We start from the raw sequence: 14,136 nt of genomic DNA, 5'->3' as shown, positions 1-14,136 counted from the left end.
CCGACTCACATGAACTGCGCCAGCCCGAAGCGACTCTCCGCGTCCGAGGAAAAAGCGCATCTGTCAGGCAAAACTGCGCGCTTGTGCTTCTCTCTCCCACCGGTGCAAGGTAGGCTCTGTCGGCACTCCTGCTGCTGAGCATGGAGGATGTTGCAAAGTCCTTTAACTGAGTGGATTCGCCAGTTGAAGGAAATTGAAATGTTTTTCATCTCTTTATTTAAAACAAACGTTATGGCACATTCAGCCAGACAGTTTGACCAGTTAGCAGTTCTGGTTATTTGAGAGTGATTTAAAAAGCCATCATCTGAATGAATATTGCTTCCACATGGCTTCTAAAGAGCGTCCTTTGATATAGCTGCACTTTGGTGTAAAGAGCATTGTTTGCAGTTGTGCGTTAGGCCTTTTAATTAAACTCAGACCTCCTTTGGGTGCTGGCCAATTCATAAACAGTCTATCAATAAAGTATTCTGATTCTGATTCTGATTCTGATCAAAGACTTCTGTGAAGGGATATAGAAAGCTGCCAAGCAAATGTGCACTTCCTATGTGTGTTAACAAGGAATAGTTGAGTTCAGTGTCACATTGGCTTATCTAACAATAGGAAAACTCTTTCTTGGACAGCTGCAACTGTCTATTTTGTCTCAATTTGAGAAAAATATTAGGGCTTTTAGTTAACTAAGTAGACATGCTTAAATTGCTAAAATATTCTTATATGAGTCCTTTGGTGCCTGTTGGTTAAAAAAAAATCAAGAAGCAGGGCTGTGAGTTTATCGGTGAAGGGAAAATCTTTAAAGCAAAAATTCCATAGATGAAAGTGGAATATAAATAGTATACAGAGTGGAAACTGTGTTTTTAGTCTGTGCTATCCTGTTTAGACAGTGTTGTTGTGAGTGGGTGGAGGTAATTACAGCCCCGTCCTAAATTCTGATTAGACTGAACAGACTTTTATATTAGCAATCACCCTTGCAGCAAGAAGAGGATCAACGGATTTGATTATTGTTTCTTGGTCCTAAACACAAACCATATGTCTGCTGAATGTCTCTCGGCATTTATGAGTTCTCTCAGAGCACAGTTGTGCCCTCAGCCCTCCATCCCCAGCATCCCGAACCAGAATGAATTGTCTCATTGTCTTTTCAGCGCTTTTGAACTCGCTTCCCGTAAATTGTGGGAATGCAAGATGTGTTATGTGTTTGTAGTTCACGTTATGCAGATGAACACTGAGGCAGACGCATTCTTTTTTTTTTTTTTTGGCCTGAATGTATAAAACAATTGAGTGAAATTTTAATAAGGTCATCATTTTTATGGCAAGCAAAACTTCATCCAGCAAGAGTTTCCTTAAGCACGCACTGATTCAGCGACATTATATTTTATTGTAGCATTCAGGAATACAAAGTTTAATTACGTTTAATGTGAACTCTAATGTTTCTAGCCTGCACAAATATGTGCTGCATTACAGGCATTTTTACAGTGTTTTATAGTCAGTCTTGGTGAGCATGGAGTATGAAAATGATCTCAGTACTCATCAGTCTTTTGTATAATGCCTCATTTCAGCCCGGTCATATTACATACTCCCATTTGGGGACAGAGCTGGAATTAAGGCTGCATTCTCAACCATTACTTTAGATTTATTCTGAAAGGGATCTCAGAACAAACAGTGCCTGTAATATTTCTCCTAATGGAAGTGAGACAGCGGAGGAAGACTTAACTCAGATAGGAGATTCCCGACCTTTTCCGTGAACCCTGTAATTGCAAAAAGTGAGGTATTACTCAGTGATAACAGCGATTCAAATGTAGGTGGTGGTGTTTCATCTAATCCTTGGAGGAAAGCTGTCACGCACCACAAGATGTTTGCATTTGGAACTGCTTTGCTGGTTTTCTAATTGCTCCCAAACTACAAAAACCATGCTCTCTGCCAGTTTTTCTTCATTGTGTTCGATTGTTTGCATAAGTGTTTACAAGTGTAAAACCACTGACTTGAATGAGAGTCGGTGAATGAGAGAGCATTCGACAATACATATATATATCTATATATATATAGATATATATCTATATATCTATATATATATAGATATATATATGTATATTTATAGAAACTATAGAAAAGCACCATTTTCTCTATTTTTCTTTGCACCAAGTCAAATAACACTTAAATCTGTGCATGACTTCAGACAGTGTGCTTATTTTTTCCGTCCTCTTTGTTAGTTTAACGGTGGCTAATCACTCTAACACTGCAGGTCAACTGTGCTATAAATATTAGCGCCCACCAGCAAAGAAAATATTAAGCCTGCAAGGAAACCAGCTGAATATCAGCTTGAATGAATTGTCTACTCTAGCATCATTTGATATCTTACTGAAGTTTCTCCTGGCCAGAACGATGCTGCTGAGTCTGAGCTTATTTAAGGAAATGTTTGAGTCTGAAGAGTGTGCTGGTGTCCCACACTGCTGCTCTCAGATAATGCACAGGATGTCTCTAAAGAGATGAGTAATCAACATTTGAGCTTGTATGTTTTTGTGCCACATTATCATGTGAATAGCACCGGTGTACCAGTGTAAGCACATAAACTCACCAACCTCCATGGCATCGATCTTATATATTGTAAACAGACACTGTGTGAGCCTACACTGCGTGCACACATCCGCTGATATCCTCAGACACTATTTTTATGGGGAAGTGGCTTTGGTATCAATGTGAAATTCCCTCAGACTGACTTGGTTTCCTGTGTTTTCCCCCAGACGTCAGACTGTGGGGCGATAATCTGACTGTTATGAGAAACAACCAACCATTACAGTGCTGCTTTCAGCCTCTGAAGTGTAATACACTTAATGACAGCTTCCCAGTAGCCCGTGAATAATTTCAGTTGTAAGTGCAAAGTCTTTATTGTGAGAAAAGCAGCGGTTCCAAGCAAACTGTGTGAATTGTTACCCGTGTGGTGTCAAATGTATCTGAAAAACAGAAGAAAAGCTTGTCAGAGTCGCCTTTTCTTAAAAAGTCAGACAAATCAGAGTAATTAAATGTCCCAAAATATCCTTCTCATCCATCAAAACCCAGTGTTCAGCCAAGCCTAAGAGGAAACTGGTGATTACATAAAAATATCAGTATTCCAATACTTTCTGTTGGCTAGATTCTGAGTATAGGCTTTCATCTAAATCATTAGATTTGTGTCACATCAAAATGTTTATATATCTATAATTCTGGGAGAATATTTGTTTCAGCTGTTTCAAGGGGTTTTAAATTTCTTAAACTACCTGTGACTTGAGGCTTAAAATGCCTTTAAGCGTATTTGATGTATGCCCAGACAATATGATTTATTTTGCTTGGATTTCACTGTTTCTGGGGGAGAGTTCAGTTGTGTTATTGCTGAACTGTTTTGGTTTAATGCTGAAAGGTTAAGAAAATCGACACAAATCAGTGACTTCACATCGTGGTTTGTTAACTTGTTACCAAAAGCAGTCGATGGAGTTCATATAGTTTAGTGAAGTCGTTCATTTTTTTCTCCCCAGTATTCTAACACAAAGCTTCAGGAATGAAAAAGTGTCATAATGTCATAGTTGGTAAGGTAATTAATTAAATCTAGTCTAGACTAAAAGTCTAGAATTTAATGAAAGTTCATGTATTTTTATATTTTAGAGGCTGTTAAGCAAGCTAGGAAAATTTGGTTTTACCCTAATCGGGTCACAAAAAAATCAAAGCAATAGTTAAAGAATACAAATCCTCATCTGGGTTAATATTCAGGTGTTGCAGTGTTTTGTATCATTTACTTTACAGAGTCGTTTTTTGTTGCTTGCTTTTTAAACTTTTTGCCAAAACCACATTTTACTTTTTAAATAGTGAATCATTTTCATCTTTTTTTTCTTAAAAATATAATTTTTTTAAGAAAAGAAAGGAAAAGAAAAAAGTTCCTCTGCCGATCACTTTTCTGTTGAAAGGAGAAAAAGCTGACACGAGCACTGAAATATCAGTTTATTCAGTGCGGCTGAAGTTTGAAAGAAGGCTGTGGGTCTCAGTATCGCTGTAACTCCTTTTGCCAAAAAGTAGTGGCAGTGATGAAAAGCTTATAGGCGCTTTTTCTCGAAGATATTTTGAAAGACCGATCAACCCTCAGAAACGTTTTGCTGCTACCGCTGCTCTGTGACATTTGACCTTTTATTGAACGTCTTCTTCGCTTAATTTCTCTGCTGAGGCTAACCAGATAGTGAAAAACTACACAGCACATTTTTTGGTTATGCTTTTTTTTCAGCCAGCTGTACTTTATGTGGAATGCGTCATCGTGAACGGTCTTCTCTTTGTCCGGTTGTTCTCCTTGGAAAAAATACACACGGACCTGTTTATATATAAAAAGTAGCACAGTGATAGTAACATTCTTTTCCTGGGTTTTCTCACCGCTCGGTGCATTCCCATGAGCTAAAGAGCCTCAGCCCACGTCTTTGCATATTGCATGAGCTCAGCAGTGAGTTATGGGCAAATGTGAGGGTGCTGCCTGGGAAGGGTGTTGCAGGGTGTAATATTTGCAGCATGTTCCATTGATTCATAAAGCGAAGGCCCGGTGATGATTCTGCAACGGTATTCCCGTAAACCTCTGCCTGAGACGCTGGATGCTGGGTAATGGAATAAAAGCACTTCCTGAGTCACAGCCACTAGAGAGGGAGAACGAGAGAACACCCCTTGTGTGGCATGTGCTGGGCTGAATCACCTTAGCCCAACTCGGCCTGAGATCCACGTGGTGTGTATGGAATCAGGAGGTACGGCAAAAGGAAGAGACGAGAGTTGCATCAGCTGTGGTCGGATTCTGATTAGATTTGCTAAATGAGCTTCAAAAAAGCTAAAATGTGATGTTTGCTGTGCTTTTCCTTTTCTGTTGTAAGGTCAGATGTTCTCATTCTTATGTGACCATTGTGGTATGACTATGGCATCTCACTCTAACCAAAAGCATTCTGACTTGCATTCTGCCAAGGAATCCAAACAGTCACACAGCAAAAATATGATCTGGTTTGAGTAAGTGTCGAAATATCTCTGGAATACCAGAAGAAATTTGCCCGGGGCCTCAGCTTAATCAAGAAAAAGCTGCAACGTTGGCTCAGATATGTCATCGTAAAAGTGTATTTTTAGCACAAACCTTGCCCAAAACTTTTATGCGCTCTTGGCGGTGAGAGGAATAAGCTGCCAGGTGTCTTTGTTTTGGAGCTCAGCATAGAAAAGATAAAAAAAGACTTTTCTCTGTTTGCCTGGACAAGCATGCCGCAGCTGACCACACGTCTATACAGTCTGCATTACTCATGCATTTTCAGACAGCAGCGACTCCTCTCGCAGAGCTCTCCGTGTATGACTTAGCACATGGGTGGGTTTTTGATTTACATCCCGGCTGTGCCACTTGCTGTTCTTGGCTCAACGCTGCTGTGTTTCATCAAAGAAAAATCCGCTCCACTCTTGACTGTGGCAGTAAAGACGACCGTCCGCCGCCGTGCTGCCTCGGCTAGAGTGCGCCTGGAAGCTTAGGGGGCACTCGCAGCTGTCAGCTAGAGAGAGAGAGACAGGAAGAGAGCAAGACATGACGGGGGAACGAAGAGGACGTAAGGACTCACTGAGCTCCCTTAACAAGTGCTCAAGACCCAAATTGTATGAGTATGAAAAGGCACTGTTTGCATCCGAGTTTTAAGAGAGGCTCCTATTTCATCTTTTTCTGCCAGAGAGTATGTCAGCAGTTTATTTATGCTACATAAAAGCTTACAAAGTCTGCATCACAGCTCGGTAAACAGATCACCATTTAAACCTGCAGCAAGCGACAGATTTAAATGCGAGTCAGCCTCAACTTCTCTAAACGGTGTCTGAAATGTCCCTTTTTTATGAGGCTGGGCATGTTGGACGTTAATCAGCTAGCCAATCAAACACTGGCTTCAACCGAGTGGTCAAAAACAAATGGGCAAACATGATGTTTTAATGCCTTCATTAGAGTGGAGGAGAAGGCAGCCAAAAGGCTCGAGTTTTATCCTCTCTCTCCGTCTCTGCCAGGAAGCTGCCACGGGGCAGTGCCCAGTCAGCTCACTGCACCATTGGCTGGCGCTGCCCCAGTGGACTATCAGAGACATTATAAAGTCTAATAGTGCAGTTTATATATTTTATTAGTGCTCGTTAATCGAAGCCTAGCATTCTGGAAGAATTAGTTATTCTCTAGTCATGTGCAAAGCGATCCAGCCTGAGCACTGTATTAGCTTACCAAGATTATTAAGTGCACAAAAGAACGATGGAACGAAGGCTGCTTAGAGGAAAACTCGTGCACTGTGTCTTGTCTTAAAGTGATGTGGGTTGACATCAATCATAAACACTGAGCGTGACGACTTGACGTTGTTGGACTCAGATATTAACGTGTGCGTTACGTCTTGGCAGATTTTTAGTTTACGAATCGTCCTTTACAGACAGTCAACTTGCCTTGTGGTCGGGATCTACTGATTTTCATTTATTTATTTATTTTTGTATAAAATCTATTTTGAAACACAAATCTTTGGATAGAAATTTATGATGGCATACGTATCTCTTAAACGCGCAACAACTGATGATTAGTGTCAGCAGGGTGGCGCAGATAGACTGGTGCTTCTTTGTTATTGGTGAGTCTGGACAGGCACGGTTGTGCATGCTGGGAGGAAGAGGAGGATTTTGGGAAAGCGATGCTGCTGTCTTGTTCAGGTTAAGGCTTTTAAGTCCAAGTTGCAGGGAACTGGGAGACTCGCCAGACCGACTCTGGATGTTAATAAAGTTTAGCGGCTCCATGCCAGCACTGTGATCTGCAACGCTTAGGGTTATTTTTACAGACTTTTTTACAGACAATTATATTTGAAAGAGAAGGCTGTTTTTCAGTGGGCTAATATCAGTGCAAGGAGATAATGTGTGTGATAAGAAGATGCAATTTCCCATGATGTGGTGCTGCAGAGGGCTTTTTTTATGCGTGGGAATATCTTTTGCATGAGAACTTCCCCTGCAGTACTGAAAACACTATATTACACTTTTTGCTTGTAATATTTTAATAGTGGTTTGTTAAAAGCAAACATTAACTCTAACTGTTCATGCATTTCTCCACTTAGCTTCTCACCCTAAAAGTTATCAAAGTACAACAAGGATCTGGCATTTTGTGGGGAAGAACGGGGATACAGATCCAACATTTCGGATACCAGTGCAGATGCCTTGGCTTTTTATTGATCTGACACCAGTGTAGAAATTCTCATTCATAATCAGATTTTATGTGCAAGGAAACCTCATTTTAAACACTGTTTTGTTACTTTTTATAAGAAAAGGTAGCAAATCAATGAATAGATATACAGAAACAGTGGATTAGTGTTAATAAGTAATATTACAAGTGAAAAACAGTAAAAAGTATTTACATTAGTGCGTTTGAGTGTTTACTGTATGTTTACTGCTGTCTCTGCTCTCACTTTCACCTTCGGTGCACCTCCTCACACACAGCAGATAAGACACAGGTGAGAGTGAAGATAATGTTCAGTGTGTTATGGATTATATTACCGTAACTGCACTAAAAGCTCCCCAACATAAGCAGACAAGTCTGTCTGTGGAGGTTTTCATGGTTTTTTGTGAACTCACATTTAGCTGCAAACAAGTAAAGAAAAAGTCGTTGCAAGTGAAAAATAAATCTGGGTAGATGAAGTTTTCAAGTTTAAGTCTTCTTTATTTACACGATGGCATGGGGAGGACGGAGCGCTTCACAGATATATGACAGCTTGAACAAAGAGGCCGAACAGCGTAGCTATTCTGCTGTTCTTCACTGCTGAATAAAAATACCATCCAATCGTCTGATATTTGTTCTGTTAGCTTGAGTTTAATAGATTGGCTCCGTACACTAGATCAGCCTTTTGTTACCAATTCCCGATCTGACTTTCTGAGTCATAATTGGACCGATGTCTGATCCACTTATCAGATCAGTGCATCTCTTTGGAAGAGTGAGCACAGCTGATTTATATTCCTCGTGGTTTTTCCCCTTTTTTTTTGTTTAGCATAACCAAGCGTTGCTTATTTGCTCTCCTCTTTTTACCTGTCACGTCAAGGTCTATGTTTGCCTGACTAGTTGCCAAGCCAGGAGTTGAAGACATTTAAAGCTACTCTGACTTATAGCTGCTGTACTGATGTACTGATGTCATTGTCTTCTAGGCATCTCAGCCTGATTTTACCCTCTAGACACAAAAACCACATCTCACAGATGTGCTGGCTGCTCTGTCCACAAGTTTCCACTGGAAACAGTAGAGACATCTGCTATCTTCTGGCTTCTGTGTCTTTTAGGTTGTTAGTTTTAAATTCCATTTTAAGGAATATGAGCAATTTTCTTTCTGTTTTTTAATATTATTTGATGAAATTCTGAATAGGAAAAACAGCTTTCCGCAAGCATCGTCGAAGACATCGAGTTCTACCTTTTGATTTATTGCTGCCAAGATTAAGAGTAGGGCTCCTTTTCTCCGTTTGTAGAAAGTGTGTTAAATGGGTCCACATTGCACTGAGTAATACCTTCAGTATGCACTCTTCATTAACATGCTTAACATTCCCCCCAAGACCCAGAAGTCAGCTCCTATAATACACTGCTTAACACAAACATCATGTCGTACACTTATGATCTCTTATGGGGCTCGTTGTTGGCCGTTTCAGGAGCGAGCTGATTTGTGCGTTTGTAAGTGTGTTAATGCCGGAGTCCAAGCGAAGCTACACGATGGACAAGTTGAACTCTGAACATGAAAGTTGAACTTGAAAAGTTAATAAAATATGCACTTTTTGCCAGCTAACTGGAGCAGAGATCCATTTGAAAACTGTAGTCAAGAGGTTAGTACACTGTGGTCCAAAATGTGTTCTTTTTGTTTGGCTTGAGGATGAAGTCTGTTGCAACACTGGTCATGTTGAATGTTTCCCAAACAGGACACACAACTTAGTTTTTAAAAATAAGAAATGTTAATACTTGGCAAAATAAATGCTGAGCCAGTGCTAATTTTTCAGCAAGTGTATCAATCACCAAAAAGATGTTATGATCATGTAATACTTTAGGACAGGGGATGGTTTTGTGCATTTCCAAAGACTGGATGTGATTATAAACTTTCCTTTAGAAATCCACATGTTGATGCATTTAAAGAGACCTATTATGCTAAATTACATCCTTGTATTTTTATTTTTGAGTAACTTTGCATGATTTACAGGTATAGTTGTCTACTGTCTGCAACAAGCTATATAAACGAAAAGCATAATAGATAATAATGATGTGCTGGTGGCCAGCTGTTTTGAAAAGGAAGGTTAATAGGAACCAGCTCCTAACCATCCAACTGGCTTGACATGTGCGTCTTTTCTCCTGGTGTTTAGCTTTAAACCTTTACGACAAAGCCAAAGCCCATCAAGAAGAGCTTCATTCACCTTGAAATCGATACGCTGAGATGCTTGGATCCACATAGACAAGACACTTGGAAATTCCCATGGCTACAGTAACCAAAAAAAGCTACCCATTGCAGGAAATGTTTCTTATATATCACCCGGGATTTTAGGCAAGAATATTTAGGATGAGTAGCTGGCTTTTTCCCCAGAATGTCCTCACCAAAGCTGAGTCAGAGATTTACTGAACTGATAGAGTGAGTGAAGAAAGGAGAGAAGAGCAAGATTTTTCCAGTCTCTTCTTTCTGTTTATCTAACTTTTGCCCTTAAAAAGTCAGCTCACAGCACATGTTGGCCAATACCGATAAAAAGCCTAATCAGGCACTTTCAGCTCGTATCGGCTCTTCATCTAATAGGCTTGTGTTTGAGAGTTGAAATGAATTAGGCAGCGTCAGAGCCATGACAGCCAGGTGCTGAGCACTTGGCCCAGTGTCCTGCAGCCTGAGCCAATTGGAAAATGCTTTGCAGAATTTATCTGCACCCTTCTCCCTTGACAAATTATTTTATTGTTCCTACACAGTTGGTTTTCATTTAGTCTTTTGGCTAATGATCGGCTGAGAGCATGTGCACCATTGTTGTTCCTTTCCCTCAACTTTTCTTCAACATGGATACTCTGACTGGAAGCGTGCACGTCTGATAGCACACTTTCATGACACATAGAAGGTAGAATGTACACAGATTGGGCAACTGTTGCATATACTGTATGTCCCGAGTGTCTATAAACCTGGGAAATCTTTCCCAAGGAATAACTTCTTCTGATCTCCCCTCAGTGAGCTCCAAACCTCACTGCAAAACCTTTAATCACATTATTCAGTGTTTCATGTACCACGACTAGCAGATATGCTCTGTGAGGGCGGCAGATGTGAGAGATAGGTTGGAGCTCGCCTCACGTCCGAGCCCTGCACTTTGCATGACCTGAGCTCAGTACATCAGGACTGGGCCGCTAATCTTTTACAAATGCTCCGAGTCTCCATGACCGGGCCCTCGCAGAGATGGCTTAGTCAAAACATCCCCGCTGCTCCCGAGCACAACCTCGGCCTCTAGCTTAATTCAAACACTGATTAACTAACAAATACCTGCTGCTTGTTCCATGGCATTACACAGCCCGGTGCGCTCCGCTCGGCTCCATGGAGTTTGACAGTGTGTTTGCTGTTCTGCAGAGGAACACAGAGACCTACTGTGCAACAGGCTTTTCAGGATTTGTACGTAAAATGATACAGGACTTGAAAAATCGCTAACTAACAATTTACACTGACAACCATAAACGGAACAGCCAAGATTTTAACTGTTTGGCTTGAATTGTGATTAAGGTCGTTGGCGGTTGCGTCATCAGTGTTTCCTGCCAGTAGATGAAAGAAAAAGAGCATTTTTATCAGATGATACAGGTAGAAGTGATAATCATAAATCATGGCCTTTTGTCGAGAATCAGATTTCATTGTAGTAACCACCAACAACTCCCCAACCCCTCACACTTCCCAAGTTTCTAAGAAAGTCTTAGTTTTCCTGCCAAGCGCACTTCCCATTGAAATAAATAGAACTACTTGTGCTATAACTCGGCATCATTGAGAAACTGCTCTGTTTTTATGAGTATTTAAAACGACATTGTTACAGAATGTATTGTGAAATGAAACTAAATATGTGTGGTTTTCTCAGTAATTGTATGTGATAAACGATTCAAGTTTATTGCTCATTCATTTCTATGCAGCTGTGGCCAGGCCGAGGCTATTGCTAACATTGGGGTGGCACTAAAACTGATGTCTCATCAATTATTTTCAGTTTTCTGTGTGGGGATTTTTCCGTAAGCCAAATCGTCAAATTTGCAGACATTGGCTGCAAAAAAGTGGAACAGTTTTGTAGTAATTTGTATTGTTGATAAAGCTGTGTTTAAATAGGTGGTTGCACTGAAAATGTGGCCATGTGCGATCAGCAACCTTCTTCTAGAAAAATAGTTCTGTGAGTATTTGAGTAGCACTGGTTTTTAGGGATGGGTACCAGTATAATGGCACCGGTTCTGGCATAAACGGTAGTAACCAGACCGAAAAGCAGCGCACATTTCAGTGCTTTATTTTGGTGCTTTTTTTCCCTGAGATGTCACACACTTTGGATTCCAGCCAATCATTTTACCTTTCCAAGGATAGTAGGCGGGGCCAGGTACGTACGTTGTTTTAGAGCAGAGCTACAGATTAAAAATGCCCAAGGCGAAGCGGTCAAAGTCTGGCTGTACTTCACAGCAAAATATGCAAACTCAGCAGCAACAAGTGCTTTAAGCTGATACTGTGATACTGTCAAAGGAGGTAACTCCTCGAATCTGATGAAACACCTGGCGACGCATAGCGTTTTTTTAAAAGCCGAGAAATGCACCGTATTTGATAGCTTGCTGCCAGACCTCACACCGAGCGCATCTACTGCGGGTGTGGTGCCTGTTATCGGACCCGGAGTTAGCAACATCCCCCAAAAACCCGAAGAGGAGAGTCCTGGCCCCTAGCCCTGCCAGTGTAGCAGAAATGATGAGGATGATGATGCAGCAGCAGCCGTTCTTCTCTGGGCGAGTAGCTTAATGTTGTTCATGTGTAATTTACATTGTACGGAAGAGGATTAGGGCCACAGGAAAAAAAAAAAAGAATTCTGACTTTAATCTCAGAATTCTGACTTTATTCTCAGAATTCTGACTTTTTTCTCAGAATTCTGACTTTAATCTCAGAATTCTGAGATTAAAGTCAGAATTCTGACTTTAATCTCAGAATTCTGACTTTATTCTCAGAATTCTGACTTTAATCTCAGAATTCTGACTTTATTCTCAGAATTCTGACTTTTTTCTCAGAATTCTGACTTTTTTCTCAGAATTCTGAGATTAAAGTCAGAATTCTGACTTTAATCTCAGAATTCTGACTTTATTCTCAGAATTCTGACTTTTTTCTCAGAATTCTGACTTTAATCTCAGAATTCTGAGAATAAAGTCAGAATTCTGACTTTAATCTCAGAATTCTGACTTTATTCTCAGAATTCTGACTTTTTTCTCAGAATTCTGACTTTAATCTCAGAATTCTGAGATTAAAGTCAGAATTCTGACTTTAATCTCAGAATTCTGACTTTATTCTCAGAATTCTGACTTTTTTCTCAGAATTCTGACTTTTTTCTCAGAATTCTGAGATTAAAGTCAGAATTCTGAGAAAAAAGTCAGAATTCTGAGAATAAAGTCAGAATTCTGAGATTAAAGTCAGAATTCATTTTTTTTTTTCCTGTGGCCCTAATCCTCTTCCGTAACATTGAGTAGGCTAACCACGTTATTACATTAATGCATGTAAGGTGAACTAGCAAACATCATCATAGCTACATGCGGCTGTCTTCTTGTTTGATGGCAGATGCTCCCTTCACCCTGGCCAAAAAGGCTAAAATGACCAAAGAAAAAGTGGAAAACAGTTAAACATGAGAGGTTTTTGGACAAAGTTTGTGTTTTTTTCCATTGTTTAAGCTTCCAGCCAAGAGTGATGCCATATATGCCCTATAGCTGCAGAAAAGGCTAACATTGTTATCTTTTTACAAAAAACAGCTGAACATGAGAAGTTTTTGGACAAAGTTTGTTCTCCATTCTTTAAGCACCGGTTCGAGCACCGTTTAAGCACCGGCACCGTTTCAAAAGTACTGGTGTGGTACTGGTATCAGATAAAACCTAAACGATACCCATTCCTACTGGTGTTGTGGGTTGGCCAAACCTTTGTCCCTCCCATGGTTCTGCCCCTGATCTGTGCTGTTTTGATTGCCATGGTACTCCTATGTCCATGCAGTGTGACGGTGCTGCAGAACTTGCATCCAACATAAGTTGCCAGTGTTTGTCTGTTGATTTTTATACTTTTAAAATGATAGGACACACTGGGGATAATAAATCTTTTACAATTGTTCATATGAATGATACTTTTATAGATATAGTTGGAATTTTAACACTATCTATAAACTGAATGATTTTATTGTAAATGAAACTTGTGCAATGATGTGCTTTAGTTTAAGGGCTGCAATTAAAAATGTTTAACGTATAGCCCACCAAACCGCACTTTAACTAAAGTCAACAGTACTTGTTAGCCATACCCTTGATAGCCTTGGCTGTAAATGTAAATGCATAGGTTACCGCAGCATCCACTTTTACAGGGCCAGTTTGTCATTTGACACGAAAATACGGCCAATCTAGGCCACTGTAAAGATGCCAGTCTCATGCAACCCTCAAGAGCTCCGAGCCTTGAAGGAGCCCGGCGAGACGGGCGAAGCATCGGCATATGTACACTGCAGCCTGCCAAAGTACACTCATTTAACAGCACCGAAAGACTTGAGCTGAGAACCTGCATGTTTATGTTAGGAATGATGTAAAATGGCTAGAATTCATATTTCACATCAAATTTCTGTTTCAAGATGGCTTCTCTCAATTTTTACGTGTAAGGAAACAAACATTTGCATTTCAAAGTTCTTCAAATAAAAATAAATTAAAAGCAAACCATTTTATGGGTTTGGAGACTCTATTGGAAAACAGGTCAGGGGCGAAATGAATATTTTTTATGGTTCATAAAAGAGCTTCACAATGAATGCCAGGTTATGTGAAAGGCTTGACACATGGTACGGGCCAGAGTCCTTCGAGAGTCCCTCTCTATTCAGACGCTTACACTCTCGGCCAAGCCCGGCCAAACAAACCTCACGGCATAAGCCAGGATCCAAATGAAGAATGATTTCTTTATTTCTGCTCTT

The 14,136-nt window shown here is 40.3% G+C and overlaps 1 protein-coding gene across 5 annotated transcripts in view; it reads left to right on the top strand.

Annotated features, from left to right (window-relative positions):
* Positions 1 to 14,136, top strand: part of glis1b (GLIS family zinc finger 1b) — a 79,037-nt gene continuing 64,901 nt past the window's right edge. For 4 of the 5 annotated variants that reach the window (XM_082523680.1, XM_082523679.1, XM_082523682.1 and 1 more), the window contains exon 1: positions 1 to 109. In XM_082523680.1, the coding sequence (XP_082379806.1) occupies positions 10 to 109 (100 nt within the window). In that variant the 5' untranslated portion in view covers positions 1 to 9. Of the gene's footprint in view, positions 110 to 4,566; positions 4,740 to 14,136 lie in introns of those variants that run through there. The other variant, XM_082523681.1, reaches the window with a different exon arrangement.

Source organism: Aulonocara stuartgranti (genome assembly GCF_965226115.1).
Source record: "Aulonocara stuartgranti genome assembly, chromosome: 23".
In the NCBI taxonomy this organism is placed as follows: Eukaryota; Metazoa; Chordata; class Actinopteri; order Cichliformes; family Cichlidae; genus Aulonocara; species Aulonocara stuartgranti.
Note: the sequence above shows the minus strand (reverse complement) of the source record. Positions and strands in the feature narration are given on the sequence as shown.